Below are 10,708 nucleotides of genomic sequence, written 5' to 3'. Positions count from 1 at the left end.
ATAAAAAATTAAGCCAAATTAGCTTTACATTTTAATCAAAATATCATGTAATTGATATGAAATAAATTTACTTAAACCAAACAAGTTAAAAAAATTAATAAAAATATATGAAAAGTTAGTTAATACTCTTATATTGTAAATGTTTTGAAGTTTAAATAAGTATATAATTATATTAATCTCAAATATATTTAATAATTATAACTGATTTGAAGTTTAAATAAGTATATACTTATATCGAAATTCTTGATCATAATGGAAACCCTAAAGCCTTTAATCGCTACAACTCTATTAAAACATGGGGAATTTCTTTTGCAATAGGGTTCTTCCCTCCTCCAAGATGATGCCATTGCTTTAGATCTCTTGAGCTTTTTGATCTTCATGAGGCCACTCTCAAGGGTTACCCATTGTCTGCAAGTGAAAGATGCCAACTTTGTCTTTATACTTGCAACCAAAATTCAAGATCGAACAGGAATCTCTTTCATTTCAATATGACTCCTTCATGAGAGTAGGTAGCTTCAGGAAGGGTTTCTGCTCAAAGATTACAGTATAGCCAAGGATGCCTTAATCCTCCTAGTCTCGAGATCGAACAAGGGAGCCAAAAGCTAGGGTGAGCCTTCTTCCTCCTAGTCACAATCCTTCAAGGATGCCTCTAAAGCCAAAGTTCTCACAACCGACTCCCAAAGATCTCTTAGGGCTAACCGTCATGGTAGAAGAAAAAAAGATATTCCAAATCTAGAGGTGGAAGACTCCCAATTTGATCTTTTTATCTTAGCCTATCAGCAAAATGCCATAATTTATCGTTTTAATGGGCTCTCACCATCAACATCTGCACGAAACTCTGTTTATATTCAAAGGGCTTCTTTGTGGTATATTTCATAGATTAAGAGAATCATCAAAGAATTTTTTATGAAAGACCCTAATTTTGGGGTCATTCTAGGCTCTTCCTTCAACCATGGCTTATTGAATTCAACATAAAAATATTCTCAATAAATATGTTGCTTTAGTAAAAAATAAAACAAATATTTTAAAAAAAATCAATAAACATGTGTCAAAAGGTTGATACAAGAAATTAAAAATTAAGAATAAAAAAATTATGTCATAATCAAAAGCTCAGGTCAAAGACATAAGATTTTAAGTTATAAAATGTTTGTGTTAAATGTTATTGTATTTGACATGAAATTTGAGAATGTTTACTATCTAGGTGGAAGGGATTATAGGTTACTGATCCATTTAGGTGAAAGAATTAGATAAAAGAAAGAAAGAAAACAAAAAGTAAAATTGTAAGTTTAATGTTTAAAAGATGATTTGTTGTATTAATTAGGTTTAGTTCAAGTGATATGAATAAATGTTGTCATCCTCCACAACCAGGTTCAAACATTGCATGTGACATGTGGAACTCAACCAGTGAGTATTTCTTCTAATGGCTTCTAACTTTGTTGTAAACATGTGTATTCCTCAACTGAATAATATTCCTACAGAAAGTGTTTTTTTTCTACCACTGCCTGTAATATAATAATAATATGATATTTTATTCATAAAAATAAATTTTAATAAATATATAAATGTTATTTATTGTCACATCATGGGTGTAAACATGAATTTAACAAGTTCTGTAAAATAACAATATATGTAAAACATATATATAAATGGCATATATATTACAACAAATTCAACAAATGGCACATATATAAATGTAAAACATATCTGGAAATGTGGAAAAGGCGCTAATACAACTTTTTTATTCGGAGACATTTAACTGTTTTATGATTACAAAATTGCTCCAGTCCATTCTCAAAGCTATCTCCACTTCTACTTGGAAGTTTTGTTAAAATGTGGTGCAAAATTAGCAGCTGCACAAATTATACAAATGTTAAACATGATTAATATACAAAATAACATGAAATAGATTTTCGAATCAGCCATCTGATAGTGTAATATTCGTTAAGATTCTGATTAATATACAAAATAACATGAAATAGATTTTCGAATCAGCCATCTGATAGTGTAATATTGGTTAAGATTCTGGACTTGTAAACACAAAGGATAACTCTGCTCCTAGTAGACAAAACAGTAGCAATACAGAAATTATTATACAATAAAAAAAAATGATAAAGGGCATTCTAAACAAAGTACAATACAACATTATCTTTACAAAATCGTAGTAAAGAGAAACAAAATCCCTGAAAATACCTTCATATACAGGGATAGCCTTTGGAAGTATCGCATCCAAAAGTCCTTGAACTTAAAAGAACACTTAGGCTTTAGCATCTAAGTCAACTAGTATTGTTGGATGTTGGACAGATAACTCAGTTAGAACAAATTCCCTGCTTGAGGATCTTGCCCTTTTTAATGCTTCACGAGAGGGAGCAAAAAACTCATGCTCAAGTGCTTCATCTGCATCTATCCTTTGTCGAGGATTCACGCACAAACACTTATTGACAAGGTCAAAGAGAGACGGGGGAATGCTCTCAAGAAACTCAGGCCTTTTAGTATTTTTCCTGCACCACTCTTCAATTGGCATACTTTCAAATGCAGCTGCATACAGGTCCTGCAATAAGTGCAACACATTCAAGACAGAATTACTTGGAAATCCCTGTCACTTTATTTTATAAAACAAGAATTTGTAAAAGTTCTCTGCAGGCCTAATTCAGCAACTCCTCAAATTATTACTGAATTAGAAATGCATACCACAGGCAAAGAACTCTCCCGATCGTGAATTTTAGCCATCTCCCATATTTCTTCCTTGCCACACAGTTTCACAATTTCTTTGATAGCTCTGCAATCGAAGAAGACCACGCATTCACTAGAATTTAAAAGGTAAAAAATTGCACTGTTTCTAAAGATTCCTTGATTAGACTATTGTTTCGCAAATAGTTTAAAACTATACATACTGTTCAGTGCTGGTGCCCTGGAATGGAGCCTTCCCAATCATGAAATAAAGCAAGGTAACACCAGCTGACCAGATATCAACTTTGCAACCTTGGTGTAAAGATCTCAATAACACCTGCAGGCAAGGTAGCTAAAGTTTAACCACAAAGCCAATATCCAGTGCACTCTCAAAATAGGAATAGGAAGCCTGGTTCAAAATGAACTGCAATCTTATGTATACCTCTGGAGCACGATAACCTCTAGTTCCTACACATGGTCCATCTCTTTTAAACTTTTGATCTGAAAATGAGCAAGGTGCCAATCAAACTTTTCAAGCTCTTATCATGAATTAAAGCACTAAGAAATCAAACCATCAAATTTGAGGCTCTATATAGTATCTGCAAATGTGAATCTATAGCATTGAGATCACAATACCTTTGTTCTTTGGCAAACCATTGTAACCAGCTGTAGTTGTGTTGAAGTTTGGGTGTGAAGGCATAGGGGAGACATGGATAATCTTGCTACTATCTCTTTTCACTCTCTCCTGCATTGCAGCCACTCGTTTTCGTTGAGAAGCAAGAACTAAAGGCGCTTCTCGTTGTGGACTGTGTTGTGCTTCATACAGCAAGTTAAGCAGCTCCTTCCTGCCTTGGCTGGGCAAAGGCTCCCTTTTATTACCTCCCGAAGGTGTCTGTGCGCTCGTTATGTCTTTTAAGGGAGACTACAATAGCAATTCAAGTATCCTTAAAACTGAGAGATCAGCTAAATTTATTCTAATATATAATATATGCATATAGATAGTTTAACTATGTTTAATAATGATTGCATTAACATGCCTCAGTGCACATCCACATCCAACAGAAGTAAACAAAAAGTATTATCAATAAAAGGAATGTCTCACCGTTAACAAGTGCATGCCTGACATTTTTACAGCTGCTTGCTCCCCTAACTTAATTTTGTGGTTTATATCCATTGAATCTGGAGGAGGATTACTGTGCACTCTGTTATTGCCGGAATCATGTGGCCTTGCCTGTGCTGTCTTCTCTTCTCTTTTTAAGTTCACTGCAATACTTGATGGCTTGATATAAGCGTGTCTTGGTTTTTTTGAGATATTAGGTGCATCTGCAGCTCCAAGTAGGGCTTTCAGTCTGAAGTTCTCCAGGATCTCTCTCCTGCTAAAGACAGGTGGCTTTTGAACAGCAGAGGCTGCAACATTTTTGTGACTATGTGAAAGCATCCTCGGTTTAGCCGCTGCACAAAAAATAAAAATTGATGCAAGAATCTAAGTTTCCATGTGATCCAACTCAATAACTAATTTTTCATTCTAATTAGATATCAGAATCAGAACGAACTTCACTAGATACTGATCACATTTTTGCAGCAATGACATGGTATCTTACTTTTCCTGGGATTTGGATCAAGCTGATCCTGCAAAAGTGGAAAACAAGTCTTAGAATTTTATTTCAGTGTTGCACGCTTCACATGGGATCTTTCACTTTGCTTATTGAACCTATCGTCTGCACACTTAGAGCAAGTACTAAAGTCATGTAACAATACATGCATTCTGCATCTTCAATTTGATAATTTGAAAATTTAGAGCCACGAAATTTCAGCCCAGGGAGAAGATTAAGAATCAAAGATTTGCCATACAAGTTTCTGTTTACCAACATCGATCATATTTAAATAACCATAGGCTAACACTGTAAATATCAGCTTATGCAGTTGAACTAGCAGGTTGGTCCTTCCCTTGTCAAATATAGATAGATTTGATCTGTCTTGGACATATTTTAGGTATCTTTAATAAATGACAGTTTGAAGTTTGGATTAATATCCTCCTTTTATCAAAGGGTTATCAGATGCAATAAGAAAATTGCCATGCCAGGATGATTTCACTGTTATGTGTGTAACATCGCTCTTCAAGAGAATGAAAGGGCAAGAACGCCCTTCAACAGATGTTAATAAATTAAAGTCAACAGTCATTACATGCCATATAAGAGGAAAAATAAGTAGCGAAGATATTTAATCACTGGAGAAAAACTTACCATAGCTAAATTGAAATCAATGAGATATCCCTTCTTTAATTTCCGCGAGAAAAGAAAGTTTCCTGGCTTAACGTCTCTATGAATTATTCCCTATTGAACATCCAAAAAATATCAACACATTTACTAAAGCAAAGCATCTAAAACAAGTTAATAGAGGTATGCAAAACACATGAAAATCTAAACAATATAGATGTTTTGATTCAGAATAATGTTTTACCTCCTTATGTAATGCTTGTAGTGCTTTGAACATACAGTAACCATACCAACAAAGGTGTGACACATCTATCTCTCTTTTCAAAACCTGTAAATAGACCCAGATTAAGAATGTAGTTTTAATTGACTCGAGTTATATAAAAATGCACCAGTTTAATAGAAAACAATCATTATCACCTCTGGCTTTTCATGTTCAACATATTGAAGAATAAGACAGTCACAATCATGGTCCTTGACAACACCTTCGTACTTTATAATACAATGTTTACCACTGAAAAAGAAGTCCCAAGTCTAAAATCAAACATCGTGTTATTGAAGCCTTGCTAAAGTTTTAGTTATAAACAGAACTGGGAAACTTCCAAAATATTTCAGACAAAGAAGTTTATGCCAACTTAGCCTTACCCAAATCTTTCCAACATCTTCAACTCATTTGTCACATAATTGGTGGGTGTATTCTCAAGAGGACCTGCAGCAGCCCATGATTAAATATATCTTTGTATACAGCTTTTCCAATTGCTTAAATGGTTGCCAAACGAAAGGATCAAATCAGACAGACTGTTAAATATTTTAAAATACGCTGAATCATTTAAAAACACCCTAATAGTGAAGCTTTCACATACATTTTATTGCAAAAATTTTCCCGTCATGCTTCCTTCGAGCCTTGTACACAGTGCCATATCCACCTGCCAGTCATTCACCCTTTATCTTGAGACAGTTGATAATATGACAAACTCAAATTCTGTTTATATTGTGCGGTAATTCTCTGCAAAGAAAGAAAAAATAGAGTGCAGATTCTGAAAGGAACAACTTTTTTTACCTGAACCTTCTTCCTCCTCTACAGCAAACGACTCAAATACAGGAATTCGCTTAGGTTTCGAACCATTCTGCAAGAACAATTTAACATGCGGATATCAGAAGTTTGAACAATTTCTTTATATAGTGATAAAACATAAGCATGCAAATGATCCACAAGGTGACTGTGTAATGTGCATGAAAATAGAATTAGATATACAAAAGCAGAGCTATGATGCTTAAACCCAAAAAAATATGAAGGTTAAATTTCATGATGATTGGTCTTTAACTCACCGCCATTGGTTTGGTTACTATATCTTCAAAAAGGGACTAATATGAAATGTTCGTAAAACAAAAAAATTACCATTTTAGAAGCTAGACCTGCACTATCAATTTCATCTTTGATATCAGCATGAGCCTTTCCAAACTTTTTGATCTTCTGTTTTGAAGTATTAATTTTGTCAACAATAGCACAAGCATTCCCAATATTAGGTTGGTCATCGACCTGACAAATATCCACTTTCTTATCTGTTGATTCCACCTTCGATGTTGGAGAGACTTGTTTGCATCGTGCACCATCACACTTCTCAATATTCTGAAATGCTGAATTCTGCCGAGAATCAACACCAATACAAGAATCTGATATCTTAACTTGTATAGGAGATTTTTCTCTGGTTACCAGATTAATATCTGATGAAGAAATGCAGGCTTGCAAAGTGAGAGTATCTCCTGCTAATGTTACGTGATCATCTTTGAGCCCATTCTCTTCTGATTTAATTATTTGTGTAGCATCCAGCTTTCCACTAGTCTGTACATATCTTCCTGTACGAGAACATGTCTCGAGATCCATCCTGCAGCTATTGGGACGAAGAATACATCCTTTCTCCATTAATCCCAATTGTTTGTTAGATAAATCTCCCTTCCTTCGCTTATATGCCAGGAAGGAATCATCTTTAACATTGCAATTCACCTCTTCATTTACAGGGAGTTGCATGGAGTTTGTTGAATTAAAGGAAGTTTCTGTTTTGACAGCGTTAATTCCCATGTCAGTGTCAACTGCCCCTGCCTCAGACACGCCTATGTTATTTAAGTCAATTTTTTTTACCAAAATGCCCCTTGCCTCGAGGCAACAATCAACTGAAAGACAATCTGGAGCTAACAGGAGAGAGGCAGCTGATTGATTAGGCACCTTTTGTTTTGGACTTATTATCGAATTATCATCTCTCATAACAATAGATTCCAATGGTAATGACTTTGCTCCCTTGTTAATGTCTAGAGCAACACCATCCTCAGTCATCTGCATTGGGAAGAATAGAATTGAAAGGAGCAAAAATATAGGTCAATATACATTAATGATGTGATTCACCAAGTAACTCGAGTACAGAAAGAGTCATTTTCATTACCACGTAATTCATTGCAGAATGAGCCATATTTGTGTTTTATAAACTGAATCAAAAAGAGGTGTAGAATGGAAAATTTATGTGCAGAAAGAAGCATAGCAAATAATTGTGAGAAGTCCTGGGTGATTAAAGTCCTTACAATCTCAATCAAACAAATAGATTGGTGTATTTAATTAAATTTCAGACCATAACATCAATCATATAACAGCTAGAAATTAAGAGGGCCCAAAAAACCAGAACTGCACCAATACCAACTCCAAGAGCACCTTGAACTCAGGTTGTAATGTCTGCCGAAAAAAACAGAACAGAAAACTGTTGTACGACTTACACGACAGTCTGTATGGCTGATCCAGATTCATCATTCCATACAATTACAGGGATCCGTATGATATTCTCTGTATGATTGTACATATCTGTACAGCATTGTACAGAACTGCTGCATGCTGCTAGAAACGTCACTTTCCTCGCTGCTCCCTCTCTCTCCCTCTCTGTTGTTCAACTTGCTCAACTATAGTTTTAGGGAAGAATCTATTTTCAAAATTACTACTAGTCTAAGTCAGCCATGAAACCACTAAATATAACACAACTATTTTAAAAAATAGAAGTAACTTTTAAAAATATCTCAAACTACCGTGCAGAACTTACTCTTTGAGTATCTTTCCTCGCTGCCCCCTCTCTCTCCCTTTCTGTTGTTCAACTTGCTCAACTATAGTTTTAGGGAAGAATCTATTTTTAAGTCAGCCATGAAACCACTAAATATAACACGACAGGAGAAGGTGAGATCATTCATCCTGGTGGACAAATAGAATTTTCGTTTTCCTGGGGACTTGCACAGGCCACAAATAACCAGGATGAATATATGCACTCCATAATGGCTGCTGTGGACCTCTGCTCTCAATCTTCAAAAACTGAATGTAGTAGTGGAATCACGATTAATAATTTTCCATCTTATTTTTGAAACTCCCTGGTGGATATCAAACTCAGAAGTGTTTTTAAAAGAATTTATTCTCTCACCAAAACAGTGACAATCCATTCAATATATCTGTTCTAAGGTACCATAACCAAGCACCTGATATGTTGGCAAATAAGGCTTGTCTCTTGAACATAGCATAATTAGTATAAATGGGAGGAAGGATTATCTCATTATCCCTTAATCAAACAAGAGTTAATCATGAACTTGTTCCCTAGGAAAAAGTGCATTCTCAACTTGGCCTTGGCCGCATTGTGCCACAAGGAATATCCATGCACGAGGGCTATTAATCAAGGCAAAATTGATTTCAAAGTGCGCCTATGGAGAGAGGCTTGCGTAGTAGTTTGCAAAGTCATACTGAAGGGTTTATTCCAGCCCTCTGTGGATTTGATAGCAGATCCCGTCAGTGTTTTCAAAACCGTTTTTAAAAACCGGTTACCGGTCTAACCGGCCGGTTAGCAAGGCCGCCGGTCTAAACCGGCCAAAAAACCCGGTTGGAAAGGCCATTTCGCCATTTTTTTCCCTAACCGGTGAAAACCGGCCGGTTTAGGACGTAACCGGCAGGCTTAGGACGTAACCGACCGGTTTAGGACGTAACCGGCCGGTTTGTATCAAACCGGCCAGTTCTGTCCTAAACCGGCCGGTTTTAGGCATGCCCACCATAAAGTTAAAAAAGCATATTTTTGACTGTGTTTTAGGGGGAAACTAAGGGTGTTTCAACCCTAACAATGTTGGAAATTAATGGTAATGTTAAATTCTTTAAGTAAAAGTGACATTTCCTTTAATTTTCATTTTCATCCTTTTACTTAAAGTTTTAACATTACCATGAAATGACTCAGGATGTTTGAGAGTGGTTTTGACCTCATTGGATTTCATATGGAGAAACTAGAATTTTAGATTTCACTCAAACTTCAGCAGACTTAATGGTTTTCAGGATTTCATGGTTTGGGGGTAAACAATAAATGCAATCGGAGCTCCAAATGATGAGCAAAACTCCTGATCTAGATCCCATTGTGTTGGACGATATTGATCCAACATCAGAATGGGTGGAGGAGACTGAAGAACCTGTGTTTGAGGCTGATTTTGATATCGACATGGCTTTAGCAAGGATGAAGTAGATTATGTGGTGGCATCAGAACCAGGATCAGTAGCAGCATCAAGGAAAGGCAAAGAACCAATGGAAGGCACTAGTCATGCAGGTCGACAAACTCGTGCTTCCATTAGGTCCACTTCTATTGTCATTGGTGGCATTGATACTGAGGTTGCAGATCAGGCTGAGCCATCCTCAGACTCTGAACCAGATGATTTCTATGTAGCTCCTAATGATGATCCTGTGTCTAGTAGTGGTGATGAACTTGATGATTGATCATGTGTACACCGTAGACTTGTAGTAGGCCAATGGCCTCATAGCTTACAGCGTTGTTTTTGGACTTTATAGGCCATTTAGAGCCTCATTTCTTATGTATTTTGCTATTTTGTCGATGATATGTATTGCACTTGGTGCCATTTTGATATATTCACCTTTACATGGTATATAAATGATCAAACTTTGCATATTTTGTCTCTATTGGCTTGGAATCATGGTTTTGCATCTTAAAAATAGTTTTGTTTCATTAAAAATTAATTATTTAATGTATTTTTTTAAAACCGGTTCGTTTAGACCAAACCAGTCTCGGTTAGACCGGTTCCGGTTGGTAAACCGGTTCATTAGGTGGACCGGTCCGGTCACCGGTTCCGGTTTTAAAAACATTGGATCTCATATAGGATGAAGAGGTTGATGGTTGACATACAATCTTGGAGCACATGTAGTAGGGGAATGACATTTGCTTGACACACTTTGTCCTTTCCCATGACAAAGCCGAAAGCCACAACATAAGGATGATGATTATGAGTTTAATGCAAGCCCCCGAGCTCTTGTGGGGAGTTGACATACTACAATAAAAGTTAATCATAACAATCAGTGAATATTTCAAAGTGTATTATGCAATAATGGCAAAGAGTGGACATGGACTTCAGAACTAGAAGTGGATTGAGGTGCGACAGAGGTTCTCAACCCCCTAAAAGGTTGGACTTGCTTTGTTCCTCCTTATCAGGTAGTTAAAATTGGAAGTTTGCTTATGTATGTGGGAAAGTGTTCAAGATTTAATGTGAATTGCTCTTTGTCAAGAGTGTTCACTACCCCTGATAATTTCATAGGAGAGGAAGGAAGCTACATCAAAATAGCGTCAATCTAGAAGCACGAGGTAGACAGGAGTAATAAAGACCTGGAATTTGTTAAGAAAGCAAGTTCCGGCTAGTGTGCTTCCCCCTTATAACTAAACCTGAATATCAGTTGGAGATTGTGGCGAGTTGATACAATGTTTATGCATACTCACCAGGATAAGATCAAACAGGAACTCCAGCACCTGTAGGAGAAAATGTCA

At 36.2% G+C, this 10,708-nt stretch overlaps 1 protein-coding gene across 1 annotated transcript in view; it reads right to left on the bottom strand.

Moving 5' to 3' along the window:
- Positions 1–2,095: 2,095 nt before the first annotated feature.
- The window catches only part of LOC149265813 (uncharacterized), a 52,697-nt gene continuing 44,084 nt past the window's right edge, over positions 2,096–10,708 (bottom strand). Inside the window, exons 2-15 of the mRNA XM_089393875.1 lie at positions 6,280–7,212; positions 5,941–6,007; positions 5,744–5,806; positions 5,526–5,589; positions 5,301–5,394; positions 5,128–5,211; positions 4,911–5,000; positions 4,269–4,296; positions 3,770–4,119; positions 3,304–3,589; positions 3,110–3,168; positions 2,892–3,004; positions 2,689–2,776; positions 2,096–2,548 (exon numbers count right to left, since the gene is read on the bottom strand). Coding sequence (XP_089250001.1) covers positions 2,255–2,548; positions 2,689–2,776; positions 2,892–3,004; positions 3,110–3,168; positions 3,304–3,589; positions 3,770–4,119; positions 4,269–4,296; positions 4,911–5,000; positions 5,128–5,211; positions 5,301–5,394; positions 5,526–5,589; positions 5,744–5,806; positions 5,941–6,007; positions 6,280–7,212 — 2,613 coding nt within the window. The 3' untranslated portion in view covers positions 2,096–2,254. The remainder of the gene's footprint in view (positions 2,549–2,688; positions 2,777–2,891; positions 3,005–3,109; positions 3,169–3,303; positions 3,590–3,769; positions 4,120–4,268; positions 4,297–4,910; positions 5,001–5,127; positions 5,212–5,300; positions 5,395–5,525; positions 5,590–5,743; positions 5,807–5,940; positions 6,008–6,279; positions 7,213–10,708) is intronic.

Source organism: Pinus tabuliformis, chromosome 6 (assembly GCF_031772625.1).
Source record: "Pinus tabuliformis cultivar Carrire ecotype Pingquan chromosome 6, CPIR1, whole genome shotgun sequence".
NCBI classification, from domain to species: domain Eukaryota; kingdom Viridiplantae; phylum Streptophyta; class Pinopsida; order Pinales; family Pinaceae; genus Pinus; species Pinus tabuliformis.
Note: the sequence above shows the minus strand (reverse complement) of the source record. Positions and strands in the feature narration are given on the sequence as shown.